Raw genomic sequence first — 19,616 nt, 5'->3', positions numbered from 1 at the left:
TCAGATGGTTGAGCTGCTATGTGTGTGTATGTGTGTGTTTGATAAAAGAGAGAGCGTATTGTATGCAATGTTTCTCTAAGTTATTAATAGAACTAAATAAAATGTCAACGTGATGACTGAAGTTTCCAAAAAATATTCGTTACAGTCCTACAAGCCACACCACACTAATGGAAAGTCCATGGATGTATACTTTCTTCTGAATCTACTTATTTACCTCTTCCAGGTTTGTCACGCGCTTCATCGAGCTCGACGGCCTCACCTGCCTGCTCAACTTCCTGCGCAGCATGGACTACGAGACGTCGGAGAGCCGCGTCCACACCTCGGTCATCGGCTGCATCAAGGCCCTGATGAACAACTCCCAGGGCCGCGCGCACGTCCTGGCACACCCACAGAGCATCAACACCATCTCCCAGAGCCTGCGGACAGAGAACATCAAGACCAAGGTGGCCGTGCTGGAGATTCTCGGGGCGGTGTGCCTGGTGCCTGACGGACACAAGAAAGTGCTACAGGCCATGGCGCACTACCAGAAATATTCTGCAGAGAGGACTCGCTTTCAGGTGAGGGTGCTAAATGTTGGTCAAAAATACCTTCTGCGTAAGGCATTCGCTGTAGACATGGGGGAGACAGACATAATGGGGAGTTGCAGACAAATATTTCAAAGTAATGCTCAAATAAATCACCCTGTGGTCATTTTGATTAGCTGGAGACTCGTGCTGCCGCAGCTCAGACTGTTAGCCTCAGGTTAAATCAACACTGTGGGCATATTAAAGGCAAGTGAGGACATCCAGAATTATGGAGGTCATGGATTGTGTGGTGTTTTAAGTGACTAGCAGGACTGAGTCAACAAGCCACATCTCACACGTCCCCCCGGGGTGTGTGCCAAATCATGCTGCCTCAGGCTAAGCTAACACCACAGGGGCTGAGTGATTTCGAACTTTTGAGACCTTTTGAGTTATGATTAACATGCTAAAGTATGTTGGTGTGAGTTTCAGAGGGAAAAAATGGTGTTAAGTAGTGTGTTATCAGGTTTCTCTTTAATGTTGTGTTTTGATAAATCAAGATTGTAGCGACATGTTCCTTTAATATCTGACTCAGCTGCTATCTGATGATTTAAGTGTTGAAAATGTATTTTTGAATCAAACTAACTTGCTGGCTAACTGTTCGATTTTTCCTGCACATGTAGACGCTGCTGAATGAGCTGGACAAGAGTACAGGCCGCTACAGAGACGAGGTCAACTTAAAGACTGCCATCATGTCCTTCATCAACGCTGTGCTCAACGCTGGAGCTGGGGAGGTCAGCACATCCATAGGCATTTTAGATACACCCTATTACTGTAAATAAAGGGGAAAACAACTTCAGTGGAATTTAGTTTCAGTATTTAGAGAAGAACTCAACACATTTGTGAGGGGCAAAAGTAGTGGGATATGTTTTTATTTTACTTTAATTCCTGCTTAGGTTTGACAAGCCTATACCCAAAGTGTTAGCCTCTGTTAGCTTGCAATTAAAAAATGCCTGTGAACTTTAAGGTTCAACATTTTTTTAAATAAACTGATGGACCTTCTGGCAGAGAGTTACAGTAGCTAAGAAGATTAATACCACTTGTGTTTTTTTCCTGGTAAATATGAAGCTACAGCGAGAAGCCGCTTAGTTTAAGTTAGCTTAGCCTAGCATAAAATCTGGAAACGCAGGAGATACAGCTAACCTAGCTCTGTGGTTAAGAAATCCACTTTCCCCCTTTTTCATGTCTTTTATTAATATTAATCTCAATGTCCCTCTGGTTATTCAGTAGTAAATGTTGTTTGAAATGTAAATGTGATTACTAGGCACATGCTAGATAAATAACCAATCTCCATTTGAGAATTCAAATGTTTTCAATGTTTCTGATGTTATTGTGTTGATTGTTCTTTTATTTATAGGACAACCTTGAGTTCCGCCTCCACCTAAGGTACGAGTTCCTGATGTTGGGCATCCAGCCGGTCATCGACAAGCTCAGAGGGCATGAGAATTCCACTCTGGATAGGTGAGGAAGAAGCCTAATGAGCAATTAACTAATAAATGATATTACTCTTCAGCAAAATAAATGCTTCACCCTTTTGTTTTGTAGAAATTAGTTAGTTATTATTTGCGGTGAAGAGGCAGTAACTTCTCTAATCTCGGACAATTATTTCTCCCTTCGCAGGCATTTGGACTTCTTTGAGATGGTGAGGAATGAAGATGACTCGGAGTTAGCCAAAAGATTTGATACTGTGAGTAACCTACTCTTGTGTGTTTTTTAACACAAAACTATGTTTTTCTTCTTTTTCAGTCATTTGTGTTTATTAATGTGGCTTCAATTGGCTATAAGGTTCGGCTGCCATATGGCTTAACTAATCCAAAGGCAAACTAATTAATGGTCAGACAGTATTTTTTAATTCAAAACATGTTCTTTATTTGATAGTCCCACGTCGATACTAAGAGTGCCAGTGCAATGTTTGAGCTGATCAAGAAGAAGCTGAGTCACTCAGACGCCTACCCCAACCTCCTCTCCATCCTCCAGCACTGCCTCCAGATGCCCTGTGAGTACATGCATGACAGGAAGCTTTTCTAACATAACAATAATTAACAGATAAAGTGTACTAAACGTCATAGACCAACTTTACATATTGAACTGACCAATATATGGATGAACTTACTATGTCTTTGTGCGACTTCACATCCAGATAAACGTGGTGGTGGCAGCCTGCAGCACTGGCAGCTCTTAGACAGGATCCTCCAGCAGATAGTCTTGCAGGACGAGAAGGGACAGGACCCAGACAGCGCCCCTCTGGAAAACTTCAGTGTTAAGAACATCATTCGCATGTAAGTAGAATCTCATCATCCTCAAATAACCTCAGCCAATTGACAGTTGTCGTACAGTAGATGTGTTTGAGAGAGAGTAGGAATGGAGAAAGGGAAATAAAAGATACATTCTGATAACGTTTAAATTTTTAAACTAGATTTCATTATTTTCTTTTTCGTCACAATTAGTGTTTAATGACATTGCTGTTGTCTCGTAATCGTCTTGTTTTTGTCATTAAAAGAAATGATATTATTTGCTATAATATCCTTCAAACTGTATAATAAGATAGGATACTATTGTACAAAGGGATCCAGGCCAACCATAGTAGGAACTGTAATTCATAATATCATAAGAGAGAGTTACTGTAAGTGCACTCTACTTCCAATGAGTGTTTCAGGCCTTTAAAAGCTGCTTCCTATTCTCCGAAGCTGTAAACCCTCATTTCTGGAAAGTCCTCGTGGTTAATGCATCACTTCCAACCAAGATCAAAGACAAGTCTGATATCAACTTCAGCTATGTCAGATTGTTTGAGGCACAGCTGGAGGGCAGATAACCACTGCGTCAGAGCTTTAGTGGAGGAAGCATTCGCAGTAAAACAATATTCAATCATAATGTAATACAACCTGTTACACCACTCTTGCACTGGCTATATTTAAACATGTTATGATGGCAGTGGAGAATGTGGTTTCACAGGAAGGTGAGGTGAAGCTGGCAGCAGGGGGTCCTGGGTAGAATCAGAGGAAGCCACGCTCCAAGCATGAATTGGCATGAAAGCGGAAGCTGGAGATCAAAAGGAAAATTGCTCTAATCGCATTAAGCGGACATGCCGGTCAAGTCAGCCATGTTTAGGTGCGTCCAAGCGGTCACTTTCATGTAATGACAAAAAGGAGAAATTAATCTTTTATAAAGGGAAAACCAAGCGCAAGTAGAGGTGTTCTGTATTTCATAACACTGTCGAACAGAGGGATTTACTAAAATGTTCAGGGTTTTGTGGTCTTGTTTTTACGGAATTTAAAAACCAGGCTTTACTTGTGTTCAGCAGCCAAAGACAACGGTGTGCTGTTGGTAGTGTAAGAAGATGAATCCGTACAATACATTTAGTGTGTTTTTCCCATAATTCTTCTATCAGACGTACTTTTTTTTCACCATCTTTCTTCCACTCTCCACTTTTTTTGTTATTTCTAAAGCAAGCTTCAAACCAGTGATGAATAAGTTTAGTCTCCGCGGTGAAAGCTCAATAAAACATGTGGCGTGGTAAATCTTGGCCCCCGCTCGCTCCTACTTTGTTCACTAATTCAGCCACTAGTGTTTGTGCAATCAGTTCACTTGAGCGTAATTCTTTCCAGTAGCGTACAGAAAGCAGGATTTGGACGCGGCATCGAAAAAAGCCTGGACGTCCATTACTGTCCTTTGCAGATCAATCACGTCGGACAAAGCCTATCCCTTTCTTTCACATCACTGCCTAAGTATTTTTGCGTTTCCATGAACTCTCCGAGAGTCAATTCTGGAAGGATTTGCATAAACTGAGATCTCCTCATTGCTTTGGCTGCGTGCCGGAGGTTGAAAACGTACTGTACGTCTTGTGGTGCGGAGGAGGGGGATGTTAAAACAACTGTTAAAACAACTTGGAGACAAAATCATCCATCATCTGCGGTCACCATGACGGCGGCTCTGACTACTCACACGTCTGCCTCACCCACAATTAACACTCCTATACCAATCACATTCTTTCCACAGCAATGTAAAGGTATTTATTTGACCAGTGAATAAGAAAGTGCTCGGTTTGAACGAGCTGGATCAATAGAGCGTTGCTTTAGATGTCATTAAAGCAGCCGTCACTTTATAATCCGACCGTCCTGTTCACCAACGCAATTATTTGCAGGACCTAAATTTGATTTATAACCAGTTTGCTTTGAAATGCTCTTGTGGATTTGCTTGTGTGAATTGATTGCAAGTAATTAAGGGTGAATCGTTACTGCAAGTTTGCTTTATCCTCGTTGGCGGTCGTACGTTAGCACTTGTTCAGCGATACCCTCTCTTATGCTCTTTGTTACTTGTATACTCTCTATCCCACTGAAACATGTCTATTCTCTCAACTCTAGACATGGCTTTCACCGATGCTCAAGGTTTCACTTTTCAAATCTTTCTAGCTAAATTAACTCTTCAAAACACTTCATATGATCATCTTTTCTTTCTTTTTTTCATTCAGTTTTAACGTTTCTATTAATTTTTTTACTCATACCCTGACCCTGCCCACACATTAGCTGATCGCATTTACCAAAGTAACCCAGCCAAGCTTACCAAGTGCCAAATTGTATAACTGAATATAATTGATTTCATTCCTGCAGGATTTATTTCAGCACTAATGTTGTGTTACTGTACGCTGCTTAAAAGAGCAAACCGCATGAACCAAGTCAATGCCGGTAATGAATCTGGATGATAAGATTTATTTTCAGTTGATTTCCAACCCAAATATTGAATTTGCCTCGACTTGGTTGTACTGCTGTTGACCCCTACATGTGAGAGTTTTGTGCAAGTGTATGTCTGTTTTTGTTTCTGTGCTCATTTGTGTCTGCCTGCTTCACAGGTTGGTCAATGAGAATGAGGTGAAACAGTGGCGAGAACAGGCAGAGAAGTTCAGGAAAGGTAAGACTTGTTTGACACACTGCACTCTGCAGGTTGAAAGGGAAAATGCATCTTGTAATATACCATGCTTTGTTTTGCCATTCTGTCATTTTAGATCATTTAGAGCTTCTAGGTAAACTAGAGAAGAAGGAGCGAGAGTGTGAAACCAAGACCCAGGAAAAGGATGACATGATGAAGACATTGAACAAAATGAAGGACAAACTCCAGCGTGAGGGAGTGGAGCTTCGCTCAGCCAGGGAACAAGTCCATGACCTGTCCTCACACATCAATAACATATCTGTGAGCAGTGCTGCTTCTTATACAACCTTACAACAAAACATAAATCACCTTGTATGAATCGGTGATATGTTGCTCTTTAATTGTGTTTATCTTATTTTGGACAGATTTCTCTGACAGCCCAGTAAAAAAATACAAAAACACAACAAATTGATAGAAATCCTATCTGCGTGATTGACTGCAGTTCCTAATAAGATGTGTTCAATGTGCATTTAGCTTAGCAAAAACACGCAGGAAATGGTCAACGTTGCCTTCCAGCCGCTCCACAGCTTTCACATTTACTCTTTGAACATGTACTGTATGTGTTATTGACAAAGGTTCTAAGAAAAATAAAGATAGCTAATTGAGACTAGCTTATTTTATCTTATGCAAAGTAGATAATTACATTTAAAAGGCTGGGCCCAGTAACTGACTTTTCAAAAGAGTCATTTTGTTTTGGATGTATTGTTTGCTACTTTGCTAGCTAACAAGATATAATGTTAGTTGGACTGTTTTTGGGGCATTAGAAAGCTGTTTTTTCCTCTTTTTTCATGAAAGCTAGCTATTTAACCCTGCTTCCAATACATATGCTAAGCTAGTTTGTGTTTATATTGCATCTTTGCTGCAATGAAATGTTATTCAAAACATTGTATAACTTGTATTTCTCTCTCCCAACCTATAGGGGATGGGTGTGTCTTTCCCGCCTCCTCCTCCTCCCCCTGGCGGCCCCATGGCTCCACCTCCACCACCTATGATGGGTGGCTGTCCACCACCTCCTCCTCCACTGCCGTTTAGCTGCCCGCCTCCTCCGCCGCCTCCTCCCCCACCTGGAGCACCGCCTCCTCCACCAGGAGCCCCTCCCATATTCGGAGCTCCGCCTCCTCCTATTCTCTCTTCATTCAACTCGAACATGCGCTCCAAGTCCATCCCTACGCCTTCTCATCCTCTGAAGTCCTTCAACTGGGCCAAACTAGGGGAGGTGAGAAGATCTGCTCTGCCAAACTCTAATTCAATTTAAAGAACAAAAGAAAATCACATTTGCAACCAAACCTATTAATGAAAGCAACCATTGTCCAAAATCTGAGATCGTTACATCAGAAAAAGCCATGTTTTTCTGTAGCATTAAGATTTTCTTACAGCAAAAAATAATATAATTATGTAGACGTTTTTTTAAACCAACCCCTTGTGCCCTTTAACCCTTTTCAGAATGTGATCAACGGCACCATCTGGAATGACATCGATGACCTGAGAGCTTTCAAGATTCTTGACCTCAAGGACATCGAGAAGATGTTTTCCGCCTATCAGAGACAACAGGTTTGGATTTTCTACTAAGTAGGATACAGTGTGTGTTTTGGCGAGGATGAAAATATAGAGCCAGAAATCCATTTTATGCCTCTTGTTTTAATAACTGCTGCATTTGGACTTGGAAGTGATTCTCTAGTGTGTGCGTATAAGTGTGTGTGGTGGGTTGAAGGGTGGGATGTTGTAAGAGGTCTCTTGAGAGTGCTAAGAGTCCAGCTCCAGGCTAACATGAACAGCTGTTCACTACTGAATGCTTTATTGTAGAAACGCCTCTGAGCTCGAGCTTTGCCCTGATATCTGCGGTGTATTAGTGTGCGAAATGGGGAATTGTCTGGGTCATCACGGGCTCATGGAACAGGGCAACACTGAGGAAACACCAGGGGAGTCACGAAAAGTCAAGACACAGGAAGCGTTTTACTAAAGCACACGGCTTAAAATAAAGAGGCAATTGACTAAAGCATGTTCAACCAGGGACTTACTAACAGGATAATTGCTGTATGCGTGCCTTCGGGGCGATACCATACAGTACATAGCAATTACTTCCCTCAATGCTACAAAGTTATTACACGCCACTTGTCATGGGATAATGTTATATGCATGAATTGATATGTTTTACTGCGTCAAAGTGGAACGTTAATATGCTGTAATGATTTTCAAATATTCACATCAGTGGAAGAGTAATGCTTGGCAAAGTCTCTGAAGAGGCATTACTATTGTTGAATTCCTTTACAAGGTATTTTACTGCCATGCTTAAAAGCCTTCTGACAGCTTAAAGCACAACTTCTCTTTTCAGGCTTTTATTAAAGAGTAATAATTCATTTGGGGCTGTTGCTGACGCTTATTTACTGTGTGTATTTATTTATACAGAGCAGGTTTTATTGGCACGGGCCAGCGGTTAAATGGCCATCTCTACGGATATAGCCACATAAAAACCCAAGGTCTGCCTGGGTTTGACAACCTTGCTCGATTTAGCGAGAGTGCGATTCCGTATTGCAAAGTTTATTCACGGCATAATTGCTTTTCTTAACTTGTCATTGTTTTTTCTTTCAAAATTGACTTTTGTTTACATTCCCTCTTCTGTAGGTTCAGTTACCACACTCGTTTTTCATGTTCCTTGTCAAGACAAATGTAGATGCAATCAAAAGAATACATTTTAACAACAGTCGTGACCTCTTTTGAAAATACTGAAACCAAAATAGAACAGAGTTCAAAAGCTTTTCTGTTCACCTATGCAGAGAAAATTGCAATATTTTTTTCATGAGCCTGTGATGAGTTGGACATTAGATTATTATTGCTTCCCAGCTTGAGCTTGTAGTATGCACAGTTGTAGTTCCTTGCTCTATGGTCACCTCTTTTTTTCTGCTTGAAATGCTAATCTTAGCATGTGTTTTCAATTTGTTTGTCTCTCTGCACTCTACGAATGCCTGGGCAGGAGCTGCTCACTAACCAATCCTTCAAACAGGTGAGTTAAAGCTTTTTCAGGATCTTTATTTCATGGTTATCTACCTCCAATGCTCTATCTTCTTCTCCTCTGCCATGTTTCTTTGTTACAATATAGGTAAAGTTGCAATATAAATACTGTGAAACTAAAAAATGTTCAATCCATGAAAAACGTTCCTGTATCCAGAAACTTTAAATGAGCCAGAGAAATAGGTAGAAAGTGCCGTTGCAGTTATTTCCTGGCTGCAATGACAGTGAAGGGACGCCAATAGCAGTGATGCAGTAGAACCATAAAAAATTACCAAACAAAGCAGATTGGGCTTTTTAAAGAGACGGGCGCTAAAACTGAGCGTTTCTGACAGAAATGTAATACAGGTTTATCTAGATAGACCATATGATACAAGTAATGTGTTTTTTGAACATTAAAGCATGTAAACCATGATGTGAACATATTCTACTGTAGTAGAAACCCAAAATCTCTATGCAGCTGAAAGTGTGCATATACTGTCTTCTTTAATTCTCATAATTCATCATCATTAACTTAGCAGGAAACGTCTGAATTGAAATGCAGCCACTTGCATGTCCAACCTTCATGTGTCCTGGCACAAGAAGAAAAGAAAACAGTTTGCAATTCTATCAATTGATAACTCCAGTTAAATAGGGTTGAGTGCACAGTCTAGAAACAAGTTGGCAAAGCTGCCTTTAGTGCGTAGGCAGAGAGGGTTTTGGCGGGCTCTGTGAATGGGAGTTGTCCGCCTAACCCAGTGCCAACCTCAGGCTGTTGCCAGGCACTGCGGGTCAACGCAGGCATGGAAAACGGCACTTGCTTTATAAGCTGCATCTGTTTTAAATACGTCATAGCCGGTAACCTCAAAAATAATGTTTTCTGGCAACAGTATGCTGGCTTAGACCAGAAATAGGTTGTGTTTTACATGCAGCCCTGACCGTTATTCTCAGACATGTATTCCCTCTCCTTGTGGAATGTTAATACTACATTTGTGTGACTAGCCTGAACCGAGTCTTGCACAGTGTTTCCTGTTCCTCCTGAGAGTTTTATAGGTCTGCCTGCATTGTGTTTGCTGTGGTGACTCGCCAAATAAAATCTTGCCCTGCAGGAATTGATTTATATATTTCTTTCTTGCAAACGGCATACATTTGTGAATTTTTCCACATTTTTTAAAAACATGTTTTCATACAGCATCCACAATTCAGTTCAGGGTTTATAATAAGACATGCATTATGCATTCAGGGTCAGTGGATGAGACCTCTTAAAGTATTTGGATAGAGTGCAACATGTTAGTATGGTACAGTACGTGCTTGATGGTGTCAGTGATCAAACTGCAATACTTTTTCATTCTTTTTTTTAAATGTCTGCTCCAAATTAACGCATTGTCAAATGCTCAAAAGTTCATGTCAATTCTCAACAAGTTACGGATGTCAAACAGATGTGAGCAGAAGCACTGAGCAGGCTTTGCATTTCAATTGTAGCTCTCTTATAGATGGAACCATGTTGCAAATGTAATCTGGATCTCTGTCTTTCTCATTCTGCAGAAAGAGACGGGCTCCATGGATGACATATACGTCAGCACGCGGAAGGTCAAGGAGCTATCAGTCATCGATGGCCGACGGGCACAGAATTGTGTCATTCTTCTTTCAAAGTAAGTGTTCCAGCAAGAATCATCAATCATGTTTTGTTGTACTATCGGTAATCTTCTAGTTTTTATCTTAGATTTAATTGTGAAGAGATGCCCTGAGCACTGAAATAGGAAACACTTTGGGTCAGGGGTTAGAGATGTAACTCAGTGTAAGCGGCTTGAGGCAGGTGCTTCTTGTGTCTGGTACAGGAAATGTGTTTTTAATGGACACACGAGGACATCTGTCCATGTAATTGAATAACCAATGGTAAGAGCAAGCTTAGTCATATGACAGACAGAAAGCATTATCCAGGATGTGTCCCTGGAGTGTTTAGATTATGAGGTCTTTGTCTACTTTTAGACATCGAAGTGCTATTAGTCTCCCCAATAAAGGGACAATTTACCCCCAACATACCATTTTGCTTCTTATTTTCTAAGTGGTATTTGTGCATTTTATTTAAGGATATTTCGGTCTGCCTTGTCCCCAATATGATGGAACTAGATGGAACTAGTCTTGTGTTCATTTGCGTTTTTAAAAATTCATTTGAAAAACTCAAAAGACTTGTGAACAGTTTCAGGAACTATTTTCTTACACTCGCCAACCGTATCAATGTGCAGTGTAAGTTGTGAAAGTTGAATGTACAACTGTACTTTTTAATGTGTATGAAAAACTCGAGGAAAACATGAATTGTGTCCTTCTCTGCTGAGCTGTTTAGTTAAACAGTTCAGAAAGCCTCTTGTTCGGTAGATGCTTCCTTTTGCACGATCATATGATTTGCGGGTGTAGCTGGGTAGAAAGAAAATAGTTCCTACATGAAACTGCTCACAGCTAATTTTGGGGATGGTCTTCAGTAACCAGGTCATTATATTTTTCAAAGACATTGCTGTTAAGTTTTTTAATTGGTTTTTTAAAATCTAATTCCATTGTTATGGCCGATAACTCCAACACACCAAAACAATCTGGATTAATGAATAACTAATAATATACATACAGTATATCTTTGAGTTTGGGTTGAACAGTCCCTTTTAAGCCATATGAAATAATGCAAATGACCCTGCTCCTCCCAAGAGGCTTTAAGGCTTACTTTATGTAAACTGTAATCAATTGACATCATTTAAAAACGACCCAACAGTGTGGTTACCATTTGTGTGTCTTCTTATGGCAATGATCCGAAGCCCTTTCACAAATTTGAACCAAACCCCCCCTCCCTTTACAGATCAATAAAGAGGGTTCCTGAGAGCCTTCTCCATCTGACATGCTGCAGCACTGTCCCTAAACCCACTCTCGTGTCAATAGAAAATGACCCTAGGGTACGAACTAGATCCAAATGGGGTCAGCATCTGGTCAATAAGGCTTTGACGCACAGACTAACAATGCTGTTATTGATCCTAACGTAACCCAGCACACTTAACATGCACTGAAAACAGCTGGCATTGCTCCCGGGAGTTGACAAGGGTCCAGATTGGAGTATTAGTTACAGTTTTCTCTACACTGTTTGTAATGTGCCAATTAATTACGTACATTTAATGTAATGTAATTACAACCCCTTCAAATTTGCTTCTCCCTTGCAGGTTAAAAATGAGCAATGAAGAGATCAAGAGGGCGATCCTGGAGATGGACGAGAGGGAAGAGCTGTCCAAAGATATGCTGGAGCAGGTAAGGGTGGGGGATGATGTAAATATAAAAAAAGGGGCTAACCAAGTCTCTTATGGGTAGACATTTATTTTTTAAAGTAGTTTGATGTTCTCTGCTTGATCAGAACTCATTGAAGACAAAGTTATAGATTTCATATATTTCAAAAAAAAGAAACATCTTGATCTTTTTTTACTGATAAAGTTTTGGAATGATTTACACATATTACAGCATAATGTATGTAGCTAATCAACGGGAAAAAACGAGCTAATAGGGGCCGCCGTATTGTTGAATTTGTTGAGCTGGTGGCCAATGCACTGGGCTCTCGGTCCCTAAGCAGAGGACCGGGGGTTGGAATCCTGAAATCCTTTTAGATTTAGATTTTTAGATACTATGCATGAAGTATGCTCCACAGCCTTAACATCTGGAAAAACTCTGACTTTGCATCCTTGCAGCTACTGAAGTTTGTCCCGGAGAAGAGTGACATCGATCTCTTGGAGGAGCACAAACACGAGCTGGAGCGCATGGCAAGGGCTGATCGCTTCCTCTTTGAAATGAGCAGGTAAACAGGTCTACATTATTATCAAATAATACTATTCATTTGTAAAATTAAGATACAGTGATGAACATCTGTGTCACAAAGGTCAGTGTGTCTGTTATAAAACAGATGCAATAGGTCTGTCTATTGTCAGCATTTGAAATGGAGCATTTCCAAAGTGAACAACATGCAGATTTTGTGCAGGATCAAGACATAAGCCAGTTACCACAAATAGATCCTAAAATCCTGCCGAGTATGATGTCTTTTCAAAAGCAACGTCGGCTGGGATAAAAAACAAGCCTCTAACTTTGAACAATTCATCATTTAGCTGTGAAAAGAACCCACGACTCCCATCACATCAGACAGTGGAGAAAGTTTAAATAAGCGCATTTCTTCCTTTCTCCGAATCTGGACAATTTTTTTGAGATAATTAAACCTTTTCATTTCCTTCCATGAAATATTACCCTGTCCACTTTCTTCCCCTTTGACCACATCTCCTTTGGTCCCTGGAATACATCTGGGATTTAGTTATTTCTTTTTTTCTTGCCATTTAATATCCCTCATCCGTCCTTGAAATTCCCATTCTCTGCCTCTCTGAACTTTTGGGCAGGTTTAACAAAGTCATTTGTCAACTCCCCAATTTGATGGGAGCTTGTTTGACGATAAAAGGCCTGTGAAAACCGAGAGGGGGAGTTTTGTACGATTGGGTGACTTCAAGCTTTGAACTTACACTCCCCTTTTTTCCCTTCATCAGAATTGACCACTACCAGCAGAGACTGCAGGCTCTGTTCTTTAAGAAGAAGTTTGCAGAGCGTCTAGGCGAAACCAAGCCTAAGGTTGAAGGTAAGGACAAACACCTCCTAGGACACTAAAAGGCTTAACTCTTAAGTGATTATATAGAGGATAATGGCGGCAATATTCTATATTGTTAACATTTGAACAAATGAATCGATCATAATATCTATTTTCTGCCAAACCATACATCTTATACTGCATATCCCTGTCACAGAGCTGTGTTATACACAAACTAATAAATGCTACGCCACTGAAAACACCCACTTAAAGAGGCACTTTTTTGCATTTTGGGGTTTTCCCTTTCCTGTAGTGTGTTATATAAATGTGTGTGCAAAGGCTATCCAATACATTGTACATGATCGGCTAAGGGGCAGTTAATCTCTTAAGCGGTTGACCAATCAAAACAGAGCCAGCCAGTTAACCAATCGGAGCAGACTTGGCTCTGGTTTCAGACAGAGGGTGAAAAGAGGGGCTGCAGCACAGGCAGTATGAGAAAAATAAGCTCTACCGTTAGATACGTACTTGCCCAAAGGATTGTCCTTACCAGAGTTCAAGACTTCAGACCAATCAGAACATAGTATTTGGGCGCAATGGGTTAGTACATTTTGGTCTCAAGTCACTGTCCAAGAACAAAGCTACTAAACAAGAAACCACCCTTAACAGAAATGGAGCAAGCTATAATAATTGTATAGAACATGCTTTGAGGGCGTGCCACACACACTAGATTTTACACGTCTAGAAGCAAAAACATACACTGAAAATGTCAGCATCTTTGATCACTTTGAACTAATGCTATTCATCACGACATGAGAAAATCTTTCTCTGTTCTAAGTGTGTTCATGTGTATGCATGGTGAGAGGGGTTGGCCAATTGTGCATTGGCCCAGGGTAGTTTTTCCCTTCCAGCCAGCTTCCAGGTTACCAAGGAGACTGTTTTGGAAAGCTGGCCCATGTTGCCATGGGAAAGCCTTTCATAAACAGTTCACTTCAAAGACCCAGGAAAAAGCCATCCAATGAGGTCTATAGACTTCTGTGCTCATGGGTGTGTCACTACTGAGCTGTCCTAAGGACTGTTTAAGCAAGAGATCATTGAAAAAAACTATTCTGCTGGCCATGATGCCCTTTTCCTACTCTCACCCATCACATTATATTTCCCTGCAGTGTCTTATTTGCAGCGCTAAACATAGACTTTATTAAAGAAGGGAATTTACTCACCACGACATCGCCCGTTGGTTGTTAGACTGGTTTTAATGATTTTGATTTTGGCATTTTGAGAGGTTGTCATCATGTTTTGTTGTTTTGGAACCAGAAGTGACCAGTAGAACGGACTCTGGTGAATTTTACGATTAACCTTCATGAACTGAAAACCAATTGTAAAGGAGTTCAAGTTTTAAGACGAAAAACCCGGAAAACATTCAAACCACACAACAGTGTTCTAGTGATCGGTCAATCACAAGATGGCAACGCCCCGAAGCATACCCCCATTCATCGTCTATTTTACTCTTAATGGTACCACCATTTACAAAATTGACATCACGCCGTATTGAAGAAGACTATGGATTAAACCTATTAGGAAAATGTTGAGAATTGTTTTCCTATACAATCTGACTTCTTTATGAAACTAGTAGGGTCGCCCCCTGTTGGACACCAGAGAGAAAGCAAGGCTCACACCCGAAGGTTGCCACTTGACTGTGGCTTGTTTGTCAGATAGCCCATCCATTTTATTTATTTTTGACATCTATTGCTGGAAAAAGAAAGTCTAGAGGAAACAACCTGTGAGTTTTGAGTATTGAGTCAAGTCTTAACAATCATTGTTATTGGATCCAAATGTTCCCAGACCACAATGTCCATCGATGCCCGTAATATAGCCTCTATCGCCTTTTATTATTGGTGTTACTTTGTCATATAGTCTAGATGAGACTATATTTTCCTGGACCACCCAGCATGTTCAATTGAAGCATTTCATAAGACCGCCAGCAGAACCCCGTCAGCAGAGCCAGAAGAACGATTCCCATGCTGTATCACTGCAGAGCGAACTGTAACAATAACAATGTGGGCTCTGTTAATGATTTTCACATTCACACTGAGGTTTCCTCTGCGGAGAGAGGGAACCACCTGCACTCTGCCAGACAAGTCTGTTCTCAGGGGGGACAGGAACAACCCCTTCCCCCCTGCTGTTTTATGGATGGATGGAGAGACTTGATGGGTTTCCCTACTCGGCTGCCCAGTTGTTGTGGGGAATATTGATCAATCATCATGAAGGATTACAAAAATTAGGGAAAGATGAGATGTGTTTGCATGGGGGCTGAGTAGAGAAACAGAATGGAATATGGCTAGTCTTATAATATAAGCGATGCACTAAGCAAAGTGCACACGTATCAATCACCGACTCTATGATCTCTCCAGCTGCTTCTCTCTTTATCCATCTTCCTCCAGCGATCCTGAATGCATCCAAGGAGGTGGTGCGGAGTAAGAGGCTGACTCAGATCCTGGAGGTTGTGCTGGCCTTCGGCAACTTCATGAACAAGGGCCAGAGAGGAAACGCCTACGGCTTCAAGGTCTCCAGCCTCAACAAGATCGCTGACACCAAGTCCAGCATAGACAGGTGATCGGGGGGGGAGACTGTTGTGACTCCATTTTTCCAAAGAGAGATAAATGTCCTCTCAATTCCAGAGTTCCTTTATAAATGTGAAAAACAGGGACTGCTAGCAACTTATATAGCATGATACTTCTACTTTTGGTATACTTTTAAAACTTCTTATGTGCAAAATATGCATTATCAAATGGTAACATTTTGTTGATAAAAAAAAAAAAAAAAACTGCATGAAAAAAAAGTGTTTGCCTGTAGTACCTCTACTTCTCTAAACCACAGTTACTCAGCTGCAATTTCATACATTTCCTGTTTGTGTCACCCAAAGCATGAGGGGAACCAAAAATGCCAAAATTCCTGAAAATATAAGTACATTTTTGACAATACTTTTAAAAAGGTCCCATCCAGCATACATTATGCAGAGGGTTCGACTCCTGAGCCCACCAAACATGTCATGTCCTCCCCTCTATCTCCCCCTTTCAACTCTAATAAAGGCACTCTCTGGCCCGAAAAAAAATAACTCCCATCAATATGGTCAATATAGTAAGAAAATATCAATTTGCATTTTTCTTTTTAAAAGCGTTATATAGCATTTCAACTATTTGCATCCCAGATAGTGGTATTACATTTCATTTCATGTAGCTGACGCTTTTATCCAAAGCGACTTGAAATAAGTGCAATAAACAATAAAGATTCAAACTCAGAGCAACAAGAAAGGTGCTGACATATTCTCTCCAAACAAGACAGACCATTGTAAGTGCTGGTGCACAAATCAAACTCTTAAGCTGCTAAAAAAAAAAATATGTTCATGGCCAAGGTACAAGTACAACAGGTGGGTTTATCTAAGTTTATCCAAGCGACTTCACTGGACATTTCAATATATCGCAATCCTAGTGAATGTCACTTAAATTAATAACAAAGTGTTAAAACAGCCAAGGATTCAAAGGGTTAAATATGAGTATTAAAGGTGATACTTTAACTCGACAAGAAGAAGTGTTTCCTCGATGACTTTGGTTAAAAACCTGTTGCCTTCACTTCTGTCTCTACAGGAACATCACCATGCTGCACTACCTGATCATGATCATGGAGAAGAACTACAATGACACGCTGCACATCCAGAACGACCTCTGCAGTGTACCCGAGGCTGCCAAAGTCAAGTGAGTGCACAAGTATTTACAGTGGGGGAGGGAGATAGTCCTACGTGCATGTGTTATATAATATATAAATCTTTTCTAATTTTACTTGTGGAAAAAATCACTGAAAATGTAAATAAGGTCCCAAGTTGCACGCCAAAACTAGTCAGGGAGTGCAGTACAAGACATTTTCCTTCATGTTTTTTTCTCCTTGACTAGTTTGTCGGAGTTGGAAAAAGAGGTTCACAATATCAGAAGTGGACTGAAGGCTCTAGAGGCGGTGAGTTGTTGTGCGTTTGTGTCACGTTCCCTCCCGTTGGTTCTACTCCTGTCTGTAATTATGTGTTGGAGCAGGGCAGAGATGGACAGCAGGGTGAAGTGTTTAAGTGCTGGTCATTTCCCATACCGACAAGAAACGGAACATTTGTAGCAACACACAGAAACACGGATGTACAACACATGCACCTGCACAGGAGGGCACATAAAAGAGTCACAGTCACAGAGATGGAAAAACAGTGATTTTTCATGTGAAACTCCATTATTCAATGTTAGAACTGGTTGTAATCGCCGGGTCAGCTTGTTTTGAAGAGGAGGACACCTGCGGAGAATCCAGCTCCTTGTAAAAGAGTCCTAAGCAATGAACAATGAAGGAATCCTAACGGGCAACTTCCTGTAAACTCCCACGTGACTTCACGATGGCTTCAAACTGTCATTGTTCTTGTTTTGAGACCCCTATGAAAACGACGTTTTCTTCTGTCCCTGTCTTCCTTTTCCCGACTTAAAGCACACAATTACCTCTTGATTTTACCATCGTTGGCTTTTTAAATCACGTATCTCTTGTCTCGTTCTCCCCTGCAGGAGCTGCTCTACCAGCAGAGCAGGACGAGGGAACGCGGGGACAAGTTTGTGGCTGTGATCGGAGACTTCATCACCGTCGCTGGCTTCAGCTTTTCTGAACTGGAGGACCAGCTGAGCGAAGCCAAGGACAAGGTAACTGCATAACCTTTATGTAGTGGACAGACAGAGGAGGAGTGATCAAAGATACTAAAGAGAGAAACCCACCTCTTCGCATCCCTCTGTGTCCAGTGTAGACCGACGTGAGCAGCGCCAGGGGAAACAAGCAGTTAAAAAAGATTACTCTTCATCTTGTTTCTAATTCTGCACTCCTTCTTAGTGCAACAAATGGCCTTTTGAACCCTATTGGCTCATGCATTGATGTTTGTATTCAATGGTGTAAGCTGCAGCTATCAGTGGGACTTTGGGAATCCCCAAATACAGTGTTTAAAACATATATTTAAACATTTTATTTAATAAGAAAGGCCTTAGGTACTGTTAGCATCCAGGTGTCGAATCATTGGAAGATTATAACCTCTTACCTTGTTTGCTATTGGTTCATGAGAGTTAATTATTTGTTCAAGGAGGAGGTCGGTTAAAATATTAGAGGGAAAGTGGGGAAGTTTGAACGTCATGGGGAAGAAACGGGAGGAGCAGGACACCGGTGACTACTGTAAAACAAAAGGACCTGTGTTCACGGGACCAGACTCTTAAGCACACTTTTTGGTGTGTGTGTGTGTGTGTGTGTGTGTGTGTGTGTGTGTGTGTGTGTGTGTGTGTGTGTGTGTGTGTGTGTGTGTGTGTGTGGACCCATTACCTTGTCAAGGCTCTCTGATGCTCCGTTAAATATGGAAGTGCGTTGCGGCTCAAGAAAGTAGAGGAGATTGAATAAACAGTAAAGCTCCATGGCTACAAATGTGTCTCGCCAGACATTACTCCATACATTACAAGGGATTACAGCTGTCCAAGGTCATGTGGGTTATTGGGACAGGGGTTTTTCTCTTATCCTGAGAGATTGCTCGGGTTTATCCTTAAAACACCCACACAGAGGCATGTTCACAGACAATGAAAGATCCAGCCTAAGAAAAACAGTTTAGGTTTACAATTGTAATTGCTGACTGATTTGAACGTGTGCTGGATTATTAATAACATAGCAGTGATGTCACCTGAAGAAGGGGCTAGATGTAAAGGCAGAAGATCACTAAGCTTATCACATGGATGTGTGGAGTACGAGACATCGGCACCACATTTTCTAGCAATACATACAAAGAGTTTTAAGCTTAATTTTAAACTAGAGATGTCACACTGAAAACGGTTGAGAAATGATTTGATTCGTGGAAGTCTATGGGAGTTGTACAGGCCAAACATGCAAAACTGCTGTGACATTTTAAAGTCTGTATTTTGATTTGACCTCCAATAGCATCAGGTTTTCAACCCTGTGACAAACAAATGGGGTTTGTTTCGGCGTGCTAATGGCAATGAATGGATCAAAGAAAGCTATTATACACAGTTGAAGATCTTTTACCCAGGTGCATCTAGTAAAAACTCTGCAGAATTCCCTGCACATAGGAAATCATTTGTTCATATTTTTATTTCTAGCTCAGCACCAATCTCCACATTAAATAAATCCCACTTGCAGCAGCAGCTGCTCATCCATAATACTTTAACTGTTACTCCATCGCCAGATACATTTTTCTTCGTTAACCTAATAAGTTGGCTCAGCATCGCTGGGAGACATCGCCGTCTTCCAGCTCCAGAAAAAAGGTCTTTGTGCTGGATAAAGACATTTGATTTTCTGTTCAGTTTGTATATAGTTGAGTTCATTAGGTTTATACGGTGGCCAACAGGTGCAAACACACTGCAACGGCCCAAAGCACCTATATTAGGAGAAACGCGCTGTAGTTTAAAAAACAACGCAAATATAAAAAACACAAATGTGCCAATGGACATGTCACTTAAGAAACATCTTCTTGAACTAATGCGCAGCATTTAGAAAAA

General features: G+C 40.9%; 1 protein-coding gene across 4 annotated transcripts in view; it reads left to right on the top strand.

The window, feature by feature from the left end:
• Positions 1-19,616, top strand: part of daam2 (dishevelled associated activator of morphogenesis 2) — a 74,914-nt gene that overhangs the window by 47,861 nt on the left and 7,437 nt on the right. The window contains exons 6-25 of one of the 4 annotated variants that reach the window (XM_010781766.1): positions 224-557; positions 1,184-1,294; positions 1,918-2,021; positions 2,181-2,247; positions 2,439-2,556; positions 2,701-2,839; positions 4,922-4,945; positions 5,407-5,465; positions 5,560-5,744; positions 6,403-6,699; positions 6,927-7,034; positions 8,455-8,484; positions 10,014-10,120; positions 11,669-11,753; positions 12,185-12,291; positions 13,022-13,110; positions 15,498-15,666; positions 16,701-16,808; positions 17,004-17,064; positions 17,643-17,774. In XM_010781766.1, coding sequence (XP_010780068.1) covers positions 224-557; positions 1,184-1,294; positions 1,918-2,021; positions 2,181-2,247; positions 2,439-2,556; positions 2,701-2,839; positions 4,922-4,945; positions 5,407-5,465; positions 5,560-5,744; positions 6,403-6,699; positions 6,927-7,034; positions 8,455-8,484; positions 10,014-10,120; positions 11,669-11,753; positions 12,185-12,291; positions 13,022-13,110; positions 15,498-15,666; positions 16,701-16,808; positions 17,004-17,064; positions 17,643-17,774 — 2,434 coding nt within the window. The remainder of the gene's footprint in view (positions 1-223; positions 558-1,183; positions 1,295-1,917; positions 2,022-2,180; positions 2,248-2,438; positions 2,557-2,700; positions 2,840-4,921; positions 4,946-5,406; positions 5,466-5,559; positions 5,745-6,402; positions 6,700-6,926; positions 7,035-8,454; positions 8,485-10,013; positions 10,121-11,668; positions 11,754-12,184; positions 12,292-13,021; positions 13,111-15,497; positions 15,667-16,700; positions 16,809-17,003; positions 17,065-17,642; positions 17,775-19,616) is intronic. The other 3 variants (XM_010781767.1, XM_010781768.1, XM_010781769.1) reach the window with 3 other exon arrangements.

The sequence above is a fragment of the Notothenia coriiceps genome, unplaced genomic scaffold (assembly GCF_000735185.1).
Source record: "Notothenia coriiceps isolate Sejong01 unplaced genomic scaffold, NC01 NC01_scaffold00023584, whole genome shotgun sequence".
Taxonomy (NCBI): domain Eukaryota; kingdom Metazoa; phylum Chordata; class Actinopteri; order Perciformes; family Nototheniidae; genus Notothenia; species Notothenia coriiceps.
The sequence above is the reverse complement of the archived record's forward strand: the minus strand, read 5'-3'. Positions and strand labels throughout refer to the sequence as shown.